Consider the following 22,609-nt stretch of genomic DNA (forward strand, 5'->3'; position numbering starts at 1 on the left):
TGAGGCTGCAGTGAGCCATGATCACAACACTGCACTCCAGCCTAGGCAACAGAGCAAGGATTCTGTCTTTAAGAAAGAAGAAAAAAGAAACGAAGATGTGTACTACTTAGATTCTGTCCAACAAAGAATGTGTAGGATGTTTTCTGAGATGAAGCTGCAGTTTTGTGTTAACTATTTTGCAGTTCTTTGTCATCTTCACCTTCCCAATTAAAAGGAGAGAAAAACCCAGCAACTTGTTTTAGATACGCTTCCAGAATGCAGGGACTTTGATTTTTTGTTCTATTTTGTTTTGGGATGAGGTCTTACTATGTTGCCCAGGCTTATCTTGAACTCCTGGGCCGTAGCGATCCTCTCACTTGAGCCTCTTAAGTAGCTGGGACTACAGATGTGTGCAGCCTTACCCATCTAATTTTGAGGGGACCTTAGTAATAAATTTCAAAATGTTTTTGAGGTTATAGGACATGGTACAAATTGAATGGGAGCCAAGAGAGTATGTACTGATGTTCATTGATATGAAACTGAATTTTAAGTGTTAATTTTTATGATGAATTAAAAGCACTTGGCATGTTTGCTAGGCATTTTGCAGCTTGTATCTTTGCAGGCCTAGCCAGAATGGACTGTTTTAACAGTTTGGGTTGCTTAATCTGCTACTCACTCCGTGGTGGTAACTAAAGGGTAACTGTAGCCTATATACTGGAAATAACATTTCATTAAAATTTTATCACTTTCAGGAAGGTGACAGCATTGAGTGAGGGGTGGTAATTCACTGTTTAGTGATTTGGGCTTGGTTTTAATTCAGGATTTGCTCTTTTCTCTTGATATTTACTTACTATCAACAGATCTAGACAAAGGAAGTACACATTGGTTTGAGGTTTTGATCTAAAATACTATCCTTGGTTTAAATATACAAGTAATGAGTAAGCAGAGCCTTTCCAGAGCTGAAGGGTTTCTGAAGGGATTACTTGGTTTTGAACCTTTTTCTGCTGTAATAACTGCAAACATAATGTGTGATCTGTCTTCCCTTTTAGAGCAAAGCCGGAGAGATGATTTGGAAGCCCTAGGCCATATGTTCATGTATTTCCTTCGAGGCAGCCTTCCCTGGCAAGGACTCAAGGTATCCTTGAAAGTGTTCAGTGGAGGGCTTTGTTGCTATGCTCAGTTGTTAATGAAGAGGCCTCTGGCTTCATGTTTTTAAGAAATGTGTAGAGGGCTGGCCAGATGTGGTGGCTGATGCCTGTAATCCCAGCACTTTGGGAGGCTGGGGTGGGAGGATTGCTTGAGTCCAGGAGTTTGAGATCAGCAACATAGTGGGACGCCATCTCTATTTAAAGATAAATAAATATTTTTTAAAACAACACAAAAAGGATTATTGATTATAGAGATAAGAAACAAGGACTAGTTACATTAGTCTACACTATAAATGCTCTCCTGGGCTTTGGAAACTGTTTTGTTCACTGTTTGTCTTCCCTTTCTTAATTTTTCCTTGTTTTTGGATTTTCCATGATCTTTTCTCTCATTTCCTCCCAGCCTTGACAGTGCTGCTTTTCTCTCTGTGTTGGTATTCCTCCTCCACTACCATTATGTAGCAGGAGGAGTGTTCCCAGTATGTAAGGGAATTTCTGGAACAAATTGTTGACAACAGCTGCTACACATTTTACCAGAAAGGCCAGCAGGGTGTGCTCCTCAGGAAAACTTAGAAAATATGTAGGCTAAGAACTCACCTGAACTAAAATGAAAATCCAGGTTTAACATTGCTGTTCAAGTGTATTATTGAATAAATGCCTATTCAGACAATAGCTATTCACTGTAAAATGTGTAAAGTTTAAATAGCCTTCCTTAGGTAGGTGTCAGTACGGTGGTTACATGTCAGTTTACTATGATGATTATGAGCATTATCATTACTCTGTGCATTTGGCTGTTTGACTAGGAAATGGTAAGCTTCTAACCCCTTGTAAGTCCCATTAGTATTTTGTGAGACTTTTTTTTTTTTGAGACAGAGTTTTGCTCTGTTTCCCAGGCTGGAGTGCAGTGGTGTAATCTTGGCTCACTGCAACCTCCGCCTCCCAAGTTCCAGCAGTTCTCCCACCTTAGCCTCCTGAGTAATTGGGATTACAGGTGCACGCCACCATGCCCAGCTAATTTTTTGGGGTTTTTTTGAGACGGACTCTGGCTTTGTTGCCCAGGCTGGAGTGCAGTGGTGTGATCTCAGCTCACTGCAACCTCCGCCTCCTGGGTTCAAGCAATTCTCCTGCCTCAGCCTCCTGAGTACCTGGGACTACAGGCACATGCCACCACGCCTGGCTAATTTTTATATTTTTATTAGAGACAGGATTTCACCATATTGGCCAGGCTGGTCTCAAGCTCCTGACCTCGTGATCCGCCTGCCTCGGCCTCCCAAAGTGCTGGGATTACAGGCATGAGCCACTGCACCCAGCCAATTTTTTGTATTTTTAGTAGAGATGGGGTTTCACCATGTTGGTCAGGCTGGTCTCAAGCTCCTGACCTCAAGTGATCCGCCCATCTCAGCCTCTCAAAGTGCTAGGATTACAGGCGTGAGCCATCGCGCCTGGCCCAAGACATATTTTTTGGTTGTAATTTATTTCAACATGCTAACATGGAAAGAAACTTAATCAGTAGTTTGGGGTACTCCTACATCCCGTCTTCCAGAAAGGCAGGATGGTTCATTTTGCTGTAGGCTTTCTAGAATACTGTCCTAAAACGTAAGACTTCTACCCATTGCCTTTTAGATGTTATTTCTTCACTCTTAAATTCCTCTCCTGTTATATACATCTTCTCATTGATGTTTATAGCTTTCAAATATAGTTTCATGTCAAACTTGGTCATCATACAGCCAAACAATGCATTAGTGTATTATTAATTGCTTGAAACCCTCTCGTCCATAAATCATTTTAGTGATAGTTGTAGACCTAAAATTTCTCCTACTCACTTCAGAACGCTATTGCTTAAGTCTGAGTGCAGCAAGCTAGGTAAAGCCTGACAACAATTCCCTAGGAGCCCACTGTTGGTCCAGGATTCAGAAGCCCTCTGGCTATAGCTCTGACCATACCAGACTTGGGCTGCTTTTGAGATACTGACATACACCAACTCTGTTAGCCATGGCTGTACCATAGACAACTTTTTTCCCTCTGGAAGCACGTTGTTGAAATACATTTTTCAGTTATTGTTTTTTTTTTTTTTTTCTGTTCAGAGTCTCTAGATATATGTAGTAGAATTACTTATCTGTTTCCCCCACCTGGATTAGCAATACTTTTAGAGCTGATCTAAGAGAGAATGCTGAATCACATTGAATTATGGTAGCCATGGGAGATTACTAAGCTTCTGCAATTTTGAAAATATTGCCACATAATATTGTTATTTTCTTTTTTTTTTTTTGAGACGGAGTCTCACGCTGTTGCCCAGGCTGGAGTGCAGTGGCGCGATCTCGGCTCACTGCAAGCTCCGCCTCCTGGGTTCACGCCATTCTCCTGCCTCAGCCTCCTGAGTAGCTAGGACTACAGGCGCCCGCCACCGCGCCCGGCTAATTTTTTGTATTTTTAGTAGAGACGGGGTTTCACTGTGGTCTCGATCTCCTGACCTTGTGATCCGCCCGCCTCGGCCTCCCAAAGTGCTGGGATTACAGGCTTGAGCCACCGCGCCCGGCCTGTTATTTTCTTATCCTAGCCACTCATCCATTGTATCTGATGGTGTTTATCTGAGACAACTAAATATTTTCGCAAGTAAAATTTTCCAGAACACAGCAGATGTTTGTGTATATCTAAATATATAATTTCTACTACATTTCTTATTTGTGTTAGAAAAAAAATCAAGACCAACAAATACTGTGAATTTGAGTGAAACAACCATTGTGTCCAAAAACATATTGAATCTCCCATGCTTAGGACATCTTTTCAAATAACTTTCTCTTTACTCTCTACAGGCTGACACGTTAAAAGAGAGATATCAAAAAATTGGTGACACCAAAAGGAATACTCCCATTGAAGCTCTCTGTGAAAACTTTCCAGGTGGGATGCTAAAAAGACATTCCAGTCAGTGTGACTGAGCTTTGAAATAGGTAGAGTCCATGACTGGGTATCTCTAGATAAGGGTGCTGTTTAGGTAATTAACATTTCCTTTTGTGATACAGACCAAAGTAGGTTTTATCGCTTTTATTTTGTCTGTAAAGAAAACATCAGTGTTAAATTGTCTGTATAAATAACCCCTTTGTGGCCCAGTGCTTCCCCACAACCACTATGGAAAGCATTCAGCTAATGAGCAGGGCCTTTCATCTCTTTACTGACAGAGGAGATGGCAACCTACCTTCGATATGTCAGGCGATTGGACTTCTTTGAAAAACCTGATTATGAGTATTTACGGACCCTCTTCACAGACCTCTTTGAAAAGAAAGGCTACACCTTTGACTATGCCTATGATTGGGTTGGGAGACCTATTGTAAGTATCTTTTTTTTTTTTTTAACCTCATTACCTCCTTTCTCCAACCAGCACTGCCTCATGCCTTTACTTGTCAGTCTTCCTGCTTGAATCTTTAGTAAAAATATTCCTTTGATCGTAGACTGTATATTTACCAGCCTTGTCTGGGTGTTGCCATAGGTTGCTCTTACTAGTTCAGAAGTAGGAAGGAGTTATGTATTTTTTCCTAGTGATATAGGAAGATAATAACTTGCATGTCCTAAGATAACAGAATTTAAGCCCGGTTTTTAGGAGAAATTTCATTTGAATGATTCAGACATTGTTTTGGTTTTGTTTTGTTTTGTTTTGTTTTGTTTTTCAGAGAGTCTCTCTGTCGCCCAGGCTGGAGTGCAATGGTGCCAATCTTGGCTCAGTGCAACCTCTGCCTCCTGGGTTCAAGAGATTCTCCTGCCTCAGCCTCTCAAGTAGTTGGGATTGTAGGCATGTACCACCACACCTGGGTAATTTTTATATTTTTAGCAGAGATGGGGTTTTGCCATGTTGGCCAGGCTGATCTCAAACTCCTGACCTGAGGTGATCTGCCCGCCTCGGCCTCCAGAAGTGCTGGGATTACAGGCATGAGCCACCATGCCCGACGCCATGATTCAGAAGTTGATGCCACATACGCTGTTAATGTACTTGACCTTTGTAGGAGTGGAACCCAGCACCATAGGAAGCTTTTGAATTTGTTGTTCTGGTCAGGGGTTCACAGGGCCAAACAGATACCACTGGAGGATTTTTTTTTTTTTTTTTCCGGAGTTTCACTCTTGTTGCCCAAGCTGGAGTGCAATGGCATGAACTCGGCTCACCACAACCTCCGCCTCCCGGGTTCAAGTGATTCTCCTGCCTCAGCGTCCCGAGTAGCTGGGATTACAGGCGTGTGCTGCCACACCTGACTAATTTTGTATTTTTAGTAGAGATGGGGTTTCTCCACGTTGGTCAGGCTGGTCTCGAACTTCTGACCTCTCAGGTGATTCACTCACCTTGGCCTCCCAAAGTGCTGGGATTACAGGCATGAGCCACCGCACCCAACCCTGGTTTTTTATTTTCGAAGGTAAGCTACTCTCCAATGAACTATTGAGGACCAGGCTGCCTCCCTTTTGCAGATGAGCAAACTGAGAAGACAAGACAACTTGAAAGTGCTCTTGGTAGCTGAAAATAATTACTACTACTCTATTAGAATTAGAATTATTCTGTCGTTTGCATATGCATCAAGTTGGACCTCTTTCCCCCATTTGACTTTTTGTTTCATTTTTCCAGCCTACTCCAGTAGGGTCAGTTCACGTAGATTCTGGTGCATCTGCAATAACTCGAGAAAGCCACACACACAGGGATCGGCCATCACAACAGCAGCCTCTTCGAAATCAGGTATGTGATAATCCTTCATTATTTCAGACACTCCACTTCTTCATGGCGAATATTAAAACCCAAATTCTTCAGCTTCTCTGCTTTAGTGTATATACTGAAAATAAAGATCAAATGCTTACCGTTTCTTACAGGTGTGGTATAACTCTCAAGCAACCCTCAGAGCATGTATAGTTGCACTGAAATGTGGCCAGGTGCCTTATATGAAGTATCCAGTCTAAAGAGTAGTCCTGGCCAAGTGCGGTGGCTCATGCCTGTAATCCCAGCACTTTGAGAGGCCAAGGCAGGTAGATCACTTGAGCCGGGAGTTCAAGACCAGCCTGGGCAACATGGCGAAACCCTGTCTCTACATAAAATACAAAAAATTAGTTGGGCATGGTGGCACATGCCTATAGTCCCAGCTACTTTGGAGGCTGAGGTGGAAGAATCACCTGAGCCCGGGAAGTCGAGGCAGCAGTGAGCCAAGATTGCTTGCGCCTTTGCATTCCAGCCTGGGTGGACCCTGTCTCAGAAAAAAAAAGAGTGTTGGCCTGTCAGAGTCTGTTGGCTGTAGGGGGAACTAGCTATATGTTAGGATCTGAGGCATCTACCATAGGACCAAAAGACCTGTTGGAGGCTACTCTGGGCACACAGTGCCTGTGGAGTAGCCCACTTTTAAAAAAAAAAAAAAAAAGACCTGTTGGACAGACAAGATGTACCAGGTAGCCCACTTTCGGTCTCATCTGTAGTCTAGTCTAGAGCTCTTGCCAGTTCTGGTTTTTCCTTGCTGATTAAGAGAGGTAGATAAGGCCTGGTGCGGTGGCTCACGCCTGTAATCCCAGCACTTTGGGAGGCCAAGGCAGGCGGATCACAAAGTCAGGAGATCGAGACCATCTTGCGTAACACGGTGAAACCCCGTCTCTACTAAAAAATACAAAAAAAAATTATCTGGGCGTGGTGGTGGCCGCCTGTAGTCCCAGCTACTCGGGAGGCTGAGGCAGGAGAACCTGTAGTCCCAGCTCTTCAGGAAGCTGAGGCAGGAGAATGGTATGAACCCAGGAGGCGGAGCTTGCAGTGAGCCGAGATCGCGCCACTGCACTCCAGCCTGGGCAATAGAGTGAGACTGTCTCAAAAAAAAAAAAAAAAAAAAAAAAAGGAGTGGTAGGTAATTTGGACTTCCAACTGACTTGGGCATGAAATGGAACCTCCACACCACCCCTTGTTCTTCTACCCGGGAAAATTATAGAGCTGGTCAAGATTTAAAATGGACCTGCAGTGAAGATTCAGATTAGGTCATATCATCTGTCCTTCAGTGTTCATTGTTTGGAAAACTAGTGGTCTAAATGAGGGACATCTCTCAGCCTAAAGACAGATGAGGCAAACACACCAAAAAAATCAACAAATTTGACATTTTAAAAAAGGGCTTATGTATTTGGGAAGTAAATATGACATAGGATTTTATCTTTATATTAAATATATTGCTAAGAGAAAAACAGAGACCACAGTAGGTAAATAAGCAAAGCATAATAAACAGATTATGTATTTTTAAAATAATTATCACACATCAAATTAGCTTATTTCCTCTCCTTATGACCTCACTTTTTTGTATTAACAACATTTTTACGAGAAAATACAAAAACATTTGTTTCATAGATGCACATATGCAAGTATATATATGTTAAGAATAGTATATACAAACACGCACACACACATGTCCAGTGGAGTACACCCACAAATATATTTTCTCACCAGTAAGTGTATACTCTTGGCAAAATGTGTGGTTTGGTGGGTAAGAAAAAAGTATGTGAAAGAAGGAAAGCCGTGTACTAGAGAGTAAATATAAAGGAGAAGATAGATAGGTAGGCAAAAAAGAAAAGATTTAGCAAACTCTGGGCACTAATTGGGTCCATAGTCACATCCTTTAATTAAAGTTGTTGTTTAAGACTTATAATTTGAGTGACTTCTGGTTTGACAACAAAAGACAATGTTCACTTCTGCAGTTCTCTCCCATCCCTCCCTTTTTAAAAGCTAATAGCTAGTGTGGGTGAGGGCACAGTTAAACTGACATATTGCTGTTGATTTTACAAATTGATACAAATTCTCTAGAAAGCAATTTCTTCTTTTTTTCTTTTTATTTTTATTTCTTTCTTCTTCTTCTTCTTCTTTTTTTTTTTTTTTTTTTTTTGAGACAGCGTCTTACTCTGTCACCCAGGCTGGAGTGCAGTGGTGCGATCTCAGCTCACTTCCACCTCTGTTTCCCAGATTCAAGTGATTCTCCTGCCTCAGCCTCCTGAGTAGCTGGGATTACAGGCACATACCACCATACCAGGCTAATTTTTGTATTTTTATTAGAGATGGTGTTTCGCCATGTTGGCCAGGCTGGTCTCGAACTCCTGACTTCAGGTGATCCACCTGCCTCGGCCTCCCAAAGTACTGGGATTACAGGTGTGAGCCACTTCACCTGGCTAGAAAGCAATTTGATCAAGTTATTTTCTTCTCTGATGAAATACCTTCTTGAAATCAATCAGTAAAACAACCCAAAGTATAGGTTATGTGCATAAAACTGTTGCATTGTCATTGGTAGCAAAGATACAGAAATGATCTGCCTATCCACTTATAAAGGCATGGTTATAAATCTACTTCACATCCTTTATTGAATGAACTGGGTTATAGTATACAGTGAGCTGGAGGGGTGGGGAAATAAGCAGGATCAATGGGAGGAGATCAAAATTATTAACAGAAATAGTGTTGGAAGTGTAGTAATATATTCTAAAATATTTTAAATGAAGTTTTATTACTCTATAATGAAAAATGCGGCCAGGCGCAGTGGCTCACGCCTGTAATCCCAGCACTTTGGGAGGCCAAAGCAGGTGGATCACCTGAGGTCAGGAGTTCGAGACCAGCCTGGCCAACATGGTGAAACCCGGTCTCTACTAAAAATATAAAAATTAGCTGGGCGTGGTGGCACATGCCTCAAATCCCAGCTACTGGGAGGCAGAGGTTGCAGTGAGCTGAGATGGTGCCATTACACTCTAGCCTGGGCACCATTGCACTCCAGCCTGGGCAACAAGAGAGAAACTCCATCTTAAAAAAAAAAAAATTGCATTTAAGTAGAAAATGTATGTAAAGAAAAAATAGATAAGTAGTGTAATATCACAGTCAACATATATCCTTGTGTCTTTTTTTTTTTTTTTTTTTTTTTTTGAGACAGTTTCACTCTTATCACCTAGGCTGGAGTATGATCTTGGCTCACTGCAACCTCCACCTCCTGAGTTCAAGTGATTCTTCTGCTCCAGCTTCCTGAGTAGCTGGGATTACAGGTGCTCGCCATCACACCTGGCTAATTTTTGTATTTTTAGTGGAGATGGCGTTTCACCATGTTGGCCAGGCTAGTCTGGAACTCCTGTCCTCAGATGATCCACCTGCCTCAGCCTCACAAAGTGTTGTGATTACAAGCATGAACCACCATGCCCGGCCCCTTGTGCCTATTTTTTAGAATATTTTTTATTTTTTAAAATTCTTTTTCACCTCTATTCTCTCAGAATGTGATATAATTTTTTTTTTTTTTTTTTTTTTTTTTTTTTTTTTTTTTGAGACGGAGTCTCGCTCTGTCGCCCAGGCTGGAGTGCAGTGGCCGGATCTCAGCTCACTGCAAGCTCCGCCTCCCAGGTTCACGCCATTCTCCTGCCTCAGCCTCCCGAGTAGCTGGGACTACAGGCGCCCGCCACCTCGCCCGGCTAGTTTTTTGTATTTTTTTAGTAGAGACGGGGTTTCACCGTGTTAGCCAGGATGGTCTCGATCTCCTGACCTCGTGATCCACCCGTCTCGGCCTCCCAAAGTGCTGGGATTACAGGCTTGAGCCACCGCGCCCGGCCAGAATGTGATATAATTTTTTAAAAATTTTTATTTATTTATTTATTTTGAGATGGAGTCTTGCTCTGTCGCCCAGAGTGGCATGCAGTGGCGCGATCTTGGCTCACTGCAACCTCCACCTCCCAGGTTCAAGCAATTCTTCCACCTCAGCCTCCCGAGTAGCTGGGACTATAAGCCCATGCCACCACACCTGGCTAATGTTTTGTATTTTAGTAGAGATGGGGTTTCATGATGTTGCCCAGGCTGGTCACGAACTCCAGAGCTCAGGTAATCCGCCCGCCTCGGCCTCCCAAAATGCTGGGATTACAGGCATGAGCCACCGCGCCCATCCTAGAATATCTTTTTTTTTTTTTTTTTTTTTAAGATGGAGTCTGGCTGTCTCCCAGGCTGGAGTGCAGTGGCTCAATCTCAGCTCACTGCAAGCTCAGCCTCCTCAGCATTCTCCAGCCTCAGTCTCCCGAGTAGCTGGGATTACAGGCACCTGCCACCATGCCCGGCTAATTTTTTGTATTTTTAGTAGAGACGGGGTTTCACCGTATTAGCCAGTAGTGTCTCGATCTCCTGACCTCGTGATCTGCCCGCCTCGGCCTCCTAAAGTGCTGGGATTACAAGCGTGAGCCACTGCGCCCGGCCCAGAATATCTTAAAATATGTGTTTCCTTTACTTTCCTGCTTCAGTGAATTTATAACCAGTGCTGTGGTTTTGCATGGATTTTTAAAGTATGAGGAAAAGAGATGATTGAAAACTTCGGTTGTCAGGGTAAAAACTGACTAGTGAATTTCAATGTACTTTTAAATGAAAAGTCTCTGGCCACGGTATAGAATTATTTAGGAAAATCTCGTCTTTATTTAACTAATATGCTTATTTTTGAAAAGTTGAATCTTGAATATCTCTCTTTGATATATATGTTTTTTCTCTTTTTCTTTTTCTTTTTTTTTTTGAGAAAGGATTTCACTCTGTTGCCCAGGCTGGAGTACAGTAGCGCAATCACAGCTCACTGCAGCCTCACCTTCCTGGGCTAAAGGGATCCTTCCACCTTAGCCTCGTGAGTAGCTGGGACTACAGGCACACGCCACCACGCCCAGCTAATTTTTTTTTGTTTGTTTGTTTTCTGTAGAGACAGTTTCACTGTGTTTCCCAGGCTGTTCTCAAATTCCTGGGTTCAAGCAATCTGCCCACCTCTGCCTCCCAAAATGCTGGGAGCCACCATGCCTGGCCCAATTTTTTTAATTTTAGAGTTTTTAATATCCTATGACCGCTAAAAGATTGGAATTCTTCCACGTTCATGTAAATGTTATACCTCCTTCCCACCAGGATTCTGAATCCTTGTTGGGTAAAATTCTTTCTGCACTGTGGCTAATGGATTTCTAGTGTCGCTTCAACCTTTACAGCATCTAGGTCTGTGTTAATATTACATTTCTTCCATCTTTAGGGTTGTTTTCTTATGCTCTTTTTTGTTTGTTTGTTTCTAAGAATGTTTGCAGCCAAATCTTTCTTTCTTTTTTTTTTTTTTTAAAGACAGAGTCTCGTTCTGTAGCCCAGGCTGGAGTGCAGTGCGTGATCTCGGCTCACTGCAAGCTCTGCCTCCCGGGTTCACGCCATTCTCCTGCCTCAACCTCCGGAGCAGCTGGGACTACAGGCGCCTGCCACCACACCTGGCTAATTTTTTGTATTTTTAGTAGAGACGGGATTTCACTGTGTTAGCCAGGATGGTCTCGATCTCCTGACCTCGTGATCCACCCACCTCAGCCTCCCAAAGTGCTGGGATTATAGGCGTGAGCCACTGCACCCAGCCTTCAAATCTGTCTCTTTTATTACTCTAAGAATTGAAAACAAGATAATTTTCTAGAATAATTCAAGTTTTGAAATTAGCAAAAGAAAAATACAGTTTCTCCTTGAGCAAGATTGACAGGTATTGACTTTAGGAACAGCTAACCTTATATCAGCTACTTTGACTCAGTAAATCTGAGCTGAGGACCTGCTATGTGAAACTGTATCCTGTGGGCCCCGGGCACGTGTGGCATGGTAGCTCACACCTATAATCCCAGCACTTTAGAAGGCTGAGGGGGGTGGATAACTTGAGGTCAGGAAGTCGAGACCAGCCTGGCTACTAAAAATACAAAAATTAGCTGGGTGTGGTGGCGGGTGCCTGTAATCTCAGCTACTTGGGAGGCTGAGGCAGGAGAATCCTTGAACCTGGGAGGCAGAGGTTGCAGTGAGCTGAGATTGTGCCACTGCACTCCAGCCAGGGGGACAGAGACTTTGTTTGGGGAAAAAAAAAAGTATATCCTGTGGATACCAAGGTAAGTAGGGCGTCCTTGTCCTCAAAGAGCTGACAAGTAGATAAGCCAAATGGACAGATAACTATAACACAAGGCAGAACAGATGTGCATCCCAAGTTGCAAATTATTGTCATCTGGGTTTGGAAGAAGAAAAAATTTCATCTAGTCTGAGCAAGACAAATAATTTGATGAGAGAAGCTGCATTTGACATGCTCTTAGCACAATTAAATGAGATGGAAGAGGCATTCCAAGCAGAAGAATATATGATCGGCCGGGCGCAGTGGCTCACGCCTGTAATCCCAGCACTTTGGGAGGCCGAGGCGGGCGGATCACGAGGTCAGGAGATCGAGACCATCCTGGCTAACACGGTGAAACCCCGTCTCTACTAAAAAAAAATACAAAAAATTAGCCAGGCATGGTGGTGGGCGCCTGTAGTCCCAGCTACTCGGGAGGCTGAAGCAGGAGAATGGCATGAATCCGGGAGGGGGAGTTTGCAGTGAGCCGAGATTGCGCCGCTGTACTCCAGCCTGGGCGACAGAGCGAGACTCTCAAAAAAAAAAAAAAGAATATATGATCAACAACAAATGTTGTATCTAGTTCAGTTTTCTAAAATATATGATGTGAATAAAGGAGTCCTAGGAGACAAGGCTAGGAAAGTAGGTTGAAACCATTTGGTAAAGCTCCTGGAATGCTGGGCTGGCGAGTTGGTGCTTATTTTAAGTAGGAATAGGGACTAAAGATTTTTAAACAAAGGAGTGATATGATTGAAACTCTGCTTTTGAAATATCTTGGCACAAAATGTGGTATTAGCCTGGCAGCAAACGTGGACATCAATAAGCAGGCAGTGAATTCCCTTGAGACGTAGAAGGAGCCTAGATGGGTTATAGTAGGGCAAATGAAACCGAATTGAACAATACTACAGTGATATAATCTACCAGAGCTTGCAGCCCACATGAATGTCAGGATTAAGGGAGAAGGAAGAGTCAAAGCTGTTGCAGAGATCTTGAGCCTGGACAATTAGGAGGCATGTGGTACTATTACTAGAGATAGGAAAGTTGGGGGAGGAACTTGTTTGGAATTTGAATTTAGACATCTTGAGTTTGAAATACTAGAAATGTATTCCACCTGAAGAGGTCTAGCAGGCAGAGGATGGTTCTCCAGAGACAACTAGAGAGATACTTGGGAGTCAAGGCATAGAGATGATATTGATGATAATGCTAAAGAGTCTCCTTATTCTGGGAAATCTGAGCCTAGAGCTCAACAAATTTGTTTAGTCTCATACTTACAGTAGAAGGAGGAAGAAGAGCTCAGACATTGGTTTTATCTTATCCCAAAACTTTGGCCATAGGACATTTAACCTATTTAGGGTGTCAGCATTCTCAAATTGGAACGTTGTAAGAGCAGAAGTTTTTGTTGTTTTGTTCACTGCTGTAACCCTAACACCCAAACCAATGTTTAGAATAGTGGGCACTTGATGCATACTTGTTTGAATGAATGAGTGAATGAATGAATCTACCAAATGAAGGGTGCAGATGTAAATGGATATTTGTTTATAGCATAGATTTTTATTTAACCTTTATTGAAAAACAAATTTTAAGCTTTTCTTCCTACTTGTTTTTGTTTCCACAAAGAGCCATTTTGCTTCTGTTTGGCAGCTAGAGTAGGGCTGGATTGTCTGCTCAAGGGGAGGAGTGTTTTAAAAAAAAAAAAAAACCACACAGCAGTCTTTTTGCTGCAAAGAAAGTTCAGTTGATTGCTGGGCTCGGTGGCTCCCGCCTGTAATCTCAGCACTTTGGGAGGCCAAGGCGGGCAGATCACCTGAGGTAAAGAGTTCGAGACCAGCCTGACCAACATGGAGAAACCCCATCTCTACTAAAAAATACAAAATTAGCTGAGCATAGTGGTGCCTGTCTGTAATCCCAGCTACTTGGGAGGCTGAGGCAGGAGAATCACTTGAACTCGGGAGGCAGAGTTTGTGGTGAGCCAAGATTATGCCATTGCACTCCAGCCTGGGCAACAAGAGTGAAACTCCGTCTCAAAAAAAAAAAAAAAGTTCAGGTGATCTTATTAGTTGTTTTCTATCACAACAAGAATCCTATTTTCCTTGTATTCTGGGAAAATTTTGCTTTGCTCGTTTAGATTTTAGGCATATTGAATTGAGTACTGTTTGGGTTATCTATATACAATAATAGATCCCAAATATGGTTCCTAAAGGACTACATTTGAACTCACATATATTGGATCTACCTTTTAAAACTATCTTAATACCAGATACTTAAGCACTTTTTTCTTTTTAATAGAAATGGGATCCCAATCCATCTCTCAGGATAGAGTGCAGTGGCATGACGATAGCTCACAGCAACCTTGACCTCCTGGGCCCAAGCAGTCCTCCCACCCCAGCCTCCCAAATAGCTGGGACTACAGGCGTGAGCCACCACACTTGACTAATGTTTATTTGCTTTTTGTAGAGACAGGGCCTCACTGGCCTCAAACTCCTGGGTTCAAGTGATCCTTCTGCCTCAGCCTTCCAAATAACTGGGATTACAAGTGTGAGCTACCACACCTGGCCAAGCACAATTTTTTTTAACACAAATTTTACTTAACCAGAGAACTATAATTAAACTATGAATTTAGATAGAATAAATGTTCCTAAAAGCTAGATCCATTCAGAAAGATCCCAGTTGAGTTAGTCTTTCCATCATTTTATACTTCGTGTTTGTCCTTTCCCAGTACCAAAAGTTGTAAATCTTGCCATGGCTCTGATTCCTCTCTAAAGAACTCTGCATTACCATCCAGCAGAAAGGGGATGAAAACCTTAATAGTTCTGCCTGCTTCTACCTGGCAAAACTTCCTTTGCATTATCTGATCAATCAGGAAGCAAGTCCTGCTGGTATCCACAGATCTGATATTAGAGTACAACATATTGTACTGTCATAGGTTTTATTCAGTGTGCTTGTTCAACACACTAAATGTAGACTGTTGCATTGACTACTATGTGCATGCAGCAGCACTCTTCCTGCCCTTTCAGTACTTTAAACCCAAGCTTGTGACAATCTTTACTCGTGTAAATGCTACATAAACATTACACCGCAATGGTTCAGGAGTTATGACAGTGTTTCCCTTTTCTCTGGCTGACCTCTTTTATTATGGTGGGTTTTGTTGTGGGCATGTGAAAAAGAAGGGCTACTTAGCCTAGCAGGTTAGAGAGAACAGATCCTATTTTGACATTGGAGAGAGTCATATTGACTATTAAAAGCTTTTAAATGGTAAGAGACATGGTATCCTACCCCAAAATGTCACTTACTCTTTTTTGTGTTTTTGTACGTGTAGCATAGGTGTTTTGTTTTGTTTTCATTCGCCGTGTGAAGAGAGATGCGTAGCATGTGTTTAAGGGAAAGAATTTATTCTTTGTAATCTTGTACCGGGTGAACTGTTCCCTTGCAAATTCTCCAATTTGACTAGGAAAATATGAATCAAAGATCAGTAAAGTAATCTCTCATCCTTCCAAAAGAACTATATTTAAACTAACTCAATACCTTATAATACACAGAAAAATAAACACAGAATTTAAAAGAGTCAAATCATATGGGGTCTGAAGAAGATATGCCTCCTGTAAAAGAGTGGTTTGGATTTGTTTGTATCTAGACTGTAAGGGAATACATTTAAAGGACATAGAGCCTTAGAAAAATATATTGTGGCTGGCCGGGGTCTCACGTCTGCACTTTGGGAAGCTGAGGCAGTGGATCACCTGAGGCCAGCTTGACCAACATGGTGAAACCCTGTCTCTACTAAAAATACAAAATTAGCTGGGCATGGTGGCGCACGCCTGTAATCCCAGCTACTTGGGAGGCTGAGGTAGGAGAATCGCTTGAACCCAGGAGTCGGAGGTTGCAGTGAGCCGAGATTGCACCATTGCACTCCAGCCTGGGCAACAAGAGGGAAACTCTGTCTCAAAAAAAAAAAAAAAGAAAAGAAAAGAAAAAGAGAAATATATTGTGGTTTAGTGCTGTCATGCTTACTGAATAAAGCTTGTTATGAGCATAATTTTTCTAAAGGAAACATTAGGCCAGATTGCTAAATAGCCAAGGTAGTCAGAGATTTTCATAAAATGAATACCTGAAAAAATTTTTAAAAAACTGATTAGTTATCCGTTGCTGTCTTTTTACAGAGCACTATTTAGTTCTGACTGAGGCTCAGGGTTTGCTAGTTGAAGGGGCTGATGTGTTTGCCCAGAGATAATCTGCCTCCTTCTGACATGTGTGCAATTTCCTAACATGCTGCCTGCCATCTAGTAGGAGCACAGACAGAGATTGCATACTCCTCCTGGCCACAGGATGGCCACAGCTCCACAGAGAGCTCAGTGTAGAATAGGACTGCCCCTCCTAATTTCTGGGACCTTTACTCTGAGAGGAGCTTTGAAACAAGCAAGTGCAAAACTGAATTAGCGTCTTCTGTTCTATCACCTAGTCACTGCTGCTCACCTTTTCTCTTAATTCTGTATTCCATAGTGAAAGTTTTTTCTTTCTGTATGCATTCTTAAGTGTTTTGTATTTCAGCAGACACCCTGTGTTCTAACCCAGCTCCTTGTAGGAGGAAACTTGGTGATTCTGAAGTAATCCTACCTAGATAAACCAACATTTCCTAGGCAGGTATCTTACACCATTGTAAGGATAGGGCAGAGTTTGAATAGAGAGTTGCATACTTCTAGGGTGGTTTCCATGATTTTTCTAAAAGCGTCACAGAATTGATAATCTCGTCTCTAGATAGTATTGAGCCTGGGAATAATCCCCTTTTCAGGTTGTTGTCAGTGATTTTTAAACTTCCCTCATATTTGATAAAGTTTATAGAATACAGGATATCTCTGCACACATGACAGATTACATGCCATAACCCCTGTCTGGCATGGGAAAACTGGTTCTGTTTCATGATCTTAATAGAAGGAAGTTTTTAGTTTTTAGTTCAAGTATATACTTTTTTTTTTTTTTTTTTTTAAAGACAGAGTCTCACTCTGTTGCCCAGGCTGGAGTGCAGTGGCGCGATCTCGGCTCACTGCAACCCCTGCCTCCTGGGTTCAGGTGGTTCTCCTGCCTCAGCCTCCTGAGTAGCTGGGACTACAGGTGTGCATCACCACGCCCGGCTACTTTTTTTGTATTTTTAGTAGAGACGGGGTTTCATCATGTTGGCCAGGATGGTCTCAGTCTCCTGACCTCATGATCCATCCACCTCAGCCTCCCAAAATGCTGGGATTACAGGCGTGAGCCACCGCGCCTAGCTCCTGTTCCATTCTTTTCTTCTTCCATCTTACCCCCACCATATCATAAAAGAAAAGAAAGAGAAATTTTAATATTGGAAATGTGATAAAACCAGAATGTAACCCAGTATATTCTCTTTGCTAACCTTTTGGTACTATTCAGTCTCTATTCTTGTTAATTTGTAGTTGAAGACAGTTAATGAGGCTGAGAAGACTTACATGAGAGGCCAAAACGTTTTTTTTATAAACGGCAGCTTTTAAGGTATTTTTTGAGCCATAAAGTGAAATAAAGTTGTTTGTATATATAGTCAAAAATAATTTTTTAAAATGAGCTTTTTATGAAGAATAGAATTTGGTGATTTTTTTTTTTTTTTTTTTTTTTTTTTTTTTTTTGAGGCAGATCTCACTCTGTCGTCCAGGGTAGACTGCAGTGGCACAATCTCAGCTCACTGCAACCTCTGCCTCCTAGCCTACTGTGCCTGGCCTGGTGATTTTTTTGCTACAAGAGAAAGGATGTTTGCCTTCCTTTGCTTCAGAATAGTAGCTTTATCCCCACTAAGAATTTGAAATAATTTTTTTTTTTTCCCCCCAGAGATGGAGTCTTGCTCTGTTGCCAGGCAGGAGTGCAGTGACACAATCTTGGTTCACTGCAACCTCCACCTCCCAGGTTCAAGCTATTCCCCTACCTCAGCCTCCCAAGTAGCCAGGACTATAGGCACGCACCACCGCGCTCAGCTAATTTTTTGTATTTTAGTAGAGACAGAGTTTTACCATATTGGCCAGAATGGTCTCGATCTCCTGACCTCGTGATCCGCCCACCTCGGCCTCCCAAAGTGCTAGGATTACAGGTGTGAGCCACTATGCCCACAGAATTTGAAATAATTTTCAAGCCATAGATGGGGATGATACTTGAGATGTCTTCAGATTGTGTTTTCCTCCCTCCTTGTTAGTGTCACTCTTACTGGCTGCCATCCATTAATTCCTGCCAAATGACTGCTGGGAGAGATTTGTTTCCCCTGCCGTAGGGCATAGCTGGGGGTTTTCACTTTTTCAACAGTCTTCTCTGTTTTCTCAAGTATTTTTGTTACCTTTACCTTTCATGTATGCTATGCTGGATTGCTACTTTGTCGTTTCAAGATTTACCTATTGCGTAGTAAACCAGTCATTTCCACAAAGGTGATGTAATCACAACTGAAAATTTTAAAGCATTCCCCCATGGAGTTACCACTACTTGAGATTTCTGCTCCTGCTTTGGGGGACTTACACACTCCATGTGGACCTCTGCTTTTCAAGTAATGCAGAGAAATTGACTTTGCTGAATGACTTTTCTACTCATGCACCTCTTGAGTGACATTTAATTAGATGTATATGTATGAGTGGTCTTTAAGAATGAGGGATTTACATGCTGATCTCCTCTGCTGCTTTGCTTAATCTAACTAGCTACTGTGCTGGTGAGGCCTAATCATAACTCCTGTGTACACAGTATTGCCTAGAATACCTTTCTTGGAGAGTTACACTAGCAGACTGCTATAGTTGTCACCTTTCTTTGGTTTCATCTATATCCTAGGCACTCTGTTGCTTTCTAAAACCGCAAATGGCCCTTTCTACTATGTTATCCTCTAGATACTGGTCCAAGCTCTTAAATTCCAGCAAACAGTAGCCCTAGAGTTTAACGTCCTACTGAAAACTTGTTTCCAAAGTAATAAACCAGCAACCCCTAGGTTCACATCTATACTTAGTTTTGATGCTTTCAACAGATACGGAAGGCATTGGCGGGCAGTAGTATGGTATAGTATGTTTTCCTTCATCATAGTGGAAGCATTTATGAAGCAATCTAGAGTGTTAACATTAGTTTTCTATTTATCTTTAAAAGATAAATAGCATATTGCTTTGAGAATAGAGATGGAATGTGATTTTTAGGCCTTTGAAAAATGTCTTGTTATTTTCATTTAAACAAAAATCTTAAATCTTTTAACAAATTATTTATTGAACTAGAATGAATATAAAGAACCACATAGCTCTGTGAATCAGACAATAGCCTTAAAACCAGAGTTCTTATGTGTAGTCAGTAAAATTGGAAATAATTGTTGATCAGCTGTCCAGGGTTTTCTTAACTTTAAAAGCCCATGAGCATACATGAGCACACATTTCCAGCCATTTTCTATTTTATCTGCCTTAAAAACAAATGCAGGCCAGGCGCAGGGGCTCACACCTGTAATCTTAGCACTTCGGGAGGCCGAGGCGGGCGGATCACAAGGTCAGGAGATCAAGACCATCCTGGCTAACACGGTGAAACCCTGTCTCTACTAAAAAATACAAAAAAATTAGCAACCTGGTGGCACGCGCCTGTAGTCCCAGCTACTGGGGAAGCTGAGGCAGGAGAATGGCATGAATCCGGGAGGCTGAGCTTACAGTGAGCTGAGATCGCACCACTGCACTTCAGCCTGGGTGACAGAGCAAGACTCTGTCTCAAAAAAAAAAAAACAACAAATGCAAAAACAGAGCATTCATGAGATGTAATTGCATTTAGTATGTATTATAGAACTCAACACTAAATGGCTTATCAATGCCTGAATTTTTTTAAGTACTTAAGTTTCTAGAAACCTGACAGTACAGCTGGGCGCAGTGACTCACGCCTGCTAATCCCAGCACTTTGGGAGGCCGAGGCGGGTGGATCACGAGGTCAGGAGATCAAGACCATCCTGGCTAACACGGTGAAACCCCGTCTCTACTAAAAATACAAAAAATTAGCCGGGCACGGTGGCAGCACCTGTAGTCCCAGCTACTTGGGAGGCTGAGGCAAGAGAATGGCGTGAACCCAGGAGGCAGAGCTTGCAGTGAGCCGAGACCACGCCGCTGCACTCCAGCCTGGGCGCAGAGCCAGACTCCGTCTCAAGAAAAAAAAAAAGAAAGAAACCTGACAGTACTATATAATAGTTTAAGAGTTTAAATGTTATATTTAAATATTACAAAAAATTAAAAAGTTCTAGAGAACTGAAAAAGTCTATCACTAGTAGGTTTATAGATATTACTTCTAATATTATAAGAATAGGTTTATTCTTAGATCTCCAGCAGTCAGAATAAATGAGACTAAGTGCTCTGAGGATATAGACAACGTCAATAAGTTTATAAAGTATGGCCGGCATGGTGGCTCACGCCTATAATTCCAGCACTTTGGGAGGCCGAGGCAGTTGGTGGATCACTTGAGGTCGGGAGTTCGAGATCAGTCTGACTAACATGGAGAACCCCGTCTCTACTAAAAATACAAAATTAGCCGGGCATGGTGGCACATGCCTATAATCCCAGCTACTTGGGAGGCTGAGGCAGGAGAATTGCTTGAACCTGGGAGGTGGAGGTTGTGGCAAGCCGAGATTGTGCCGCTGCACTTCAGCCTGGGCATCAAGAGCAAAACTCCATCTCAACCAAAAAATAAAAAATAAAAATAAGCTTATGATTATGTTGTACACCAGTCTTATTTTGGAAAATGAAACCTTTGAACCTCTTTTGGCAGAAATAATTTATTTTGGGTAGCTTTGATTCTCTCTAATATAACTAGCAGCATAAAATAAAACCCTCATTTATAAGATTATAATGCAAGTTCATACAGCTGCCTTATCATAGAATATGTTTATTCTCTGAGGAATAGCAGAGAAAATATGAACAGGATCCTCTTTAGTACTCTTGTCCATATGACTTCGTATTCCATTAATAAAAAGGAGTAAATTGGCCGGGTGTGGTGGCTCACACCTGTAATCCCAGCACTTTGGGAGGCCTAGGCGGGTGGATTATGAGGTCAGGAGATCAAGACCATCCTCACCAACATGGTGAAACCCCGTCTCTACTAAAATACAAAAAGTAGCTGGACGTGGCGGCTCATGCCTGTAATCCCAGCACTTTGGGAGGCCGTGGCGGGTGAATCATGAGGTCAGGAGATTGAGACCATCCTGGCTAACACGGTGAAACCCCGTCTCTACTAAACATACCAAAAAAATTAGCCGGGCATGGTGGCGCGCGCCTGTAGTCCCAGCTACTCGGCAGGCTGAGGCAGGAGAATGGCGTAAACCTGGGAGGCAGAGCTTGCAGTGAGCTGAGATCACGCACTGCACTCCAGCCTGGGCTACAGAGGGAGACTCTGTCCCAAAAAAAAAAAAAAAAAAAAGAGTAAATCGTAGCTGGTGTACAAAGCTCTGATTTTTATGAGAAATGCCTTTTTGGTGACTTACGGATGAGCCTTAAGCAACTCTTGTCAATGAGATATTGATGGGGAGTGAATATAGACCCTCAAACCATTACTTTCTTGCCCTTCCTTTTTTATAGAATACAGCTTTTATAGCCGTGAACATTTGGAAGCTTTATCGTCCTTTCTGGTTTTCATGCAGAGCAGCAATATCACATCCTAACCCCTGTAGCTGTTTATATCAGCAGCAATTAAAATTTGATATACTAATCCCTCATTGCTGACTCTCCCACTACTCATTTTTCATTTTTGTAGAGCCTTAGGACTGTTACAGCTGAGCATTATGATGTTAACAACTCAGCCATCTGGCACAGGGGAAGAGGCACCTAAACAGATTCTTCTGAACAAAAGTCACATATGAGCAAGATCAGAATAGTAGGAGATCTAAAAAGCAGGTAAAGAAGGAAGAGACCTGAATGATACTAACGTGAAAGCAGAATCCAAAGAAGTTTTTAGTTGAAGGTTGACCCTCCTTTTGCTTTCCAGAAGAAAATAATTCATAGTATCATATTAATAAGTAAACTTTTTCTGATTCCAGTTTAGAAACTGTTGGAAGAACCACGCAAACAATGTAGCTATTTTTTTTTGTTATTATTATTATTATTTTTTCGAGATGGAGTCTTGCTCTGTCGAGCAGGCTGGAGTGCAGTGGCATGATCTCAGCTCACTGCAACCTCCGCCTCCCGGGTTTAAGCAATTCTCCTGCCTCAGTCTCCCGAGTAGCTGGGATTACAGGCATGCGCCACCATGCCCAGCTCATTTTTGTATTTTCAATAGAGACAGGGTCTCACCATGTTGGTCAGGCTGGTCTCGAACTCCAGACCTCGTGATCCGCCCGCCTTGGCCTCCCAAAGTGCTGAGATTGTAGGCGTGTGCCACCGCCCCCGCCTGTCCAACTATCTTAACATTCTGAGTTTGATCTGCAGTGGCTACTGAAATTTTACCTCTGTGGAAACTGAAAGATGATCCCAGCTTTGAGTGTGTGTGCTTTTCCCCCCCCTCCTCTTTTGGTCGTTATTGGTTTTCTGGGTGTGGATAAGAAGGGTGTGCTATAGATTGATGCATTGACTCATTAGGCTAAAATGAATGTAGACAAGCTTCCTTTTCCTCAGTGCTTTCCAGTGGTTGTTAGTTTAAAATTCAAAACCAAAAGAA

The 22,609-nt window shown here is 42.3% G+C and overlaps 1 protein-coding gene across 17 annotated transcripts in view; it reads left to right on the plus strand.

Annotated features, from left to right (window-relative positions):
* LOC105488634 (casein kinase 1 gamma 1) overlaps positions 1 to 22,609 on the plus strand; it is a 143,550-nt gene that overhangs the window by 96,502 nt on the left and 24,439 nt on the right. For 14 of the 17 annotated variants that reach the window (XR_011625284.1, XR_011625290.1, XR_011625283.1 and 11 more), the window contains exons 6-9: positions 1,029 to 1,114; positions 3,938 to 4,022; positions 4,301 to 4,449; positions 5,728 to 5,835. Coding sequence is in view for 8 of the 17 variants with exons in the window: in XM_011752877.3 (XP_011751179.1) it covers positions 1,029 to 1,114; positions 3,938 to 4,022; positions 4,301 to 4,449; positions 5,728 to 5,835 (428 nt within the window). In the remaining 9 variants the exon portion in view is untranslated. Of the gene's footprint in view, positions 1 to 1,028; positions 1,115 to 3,937; positions 4,023 to 4,300; positions 4,450 to 5,727; positions 5,836 to 21,709; positions 21,850 to 22,609 lie in introns of all 17 variants that reach the window. The other 3 variants (XR_011625286.1, XR_011625288.1, XR_011625287.1) reach the window with 1 other exon arrangement.

The sequence above is a fragment of the Macaca nemestrina genome, chromosome 7, assembly GCF_043159975.1.
Source record: "Macaca nemestrina isolate mMacNem1 chromosome 7, mMacNem.hap1, whole genome shotgun sequence".
In the NCBI taxonomy this organism is placed as follows: Eukaryota; Metazoa; Chordata; class Mammalia; order Primates; family Cercopithecidae; genus Macaca; species Macaca nemestrina.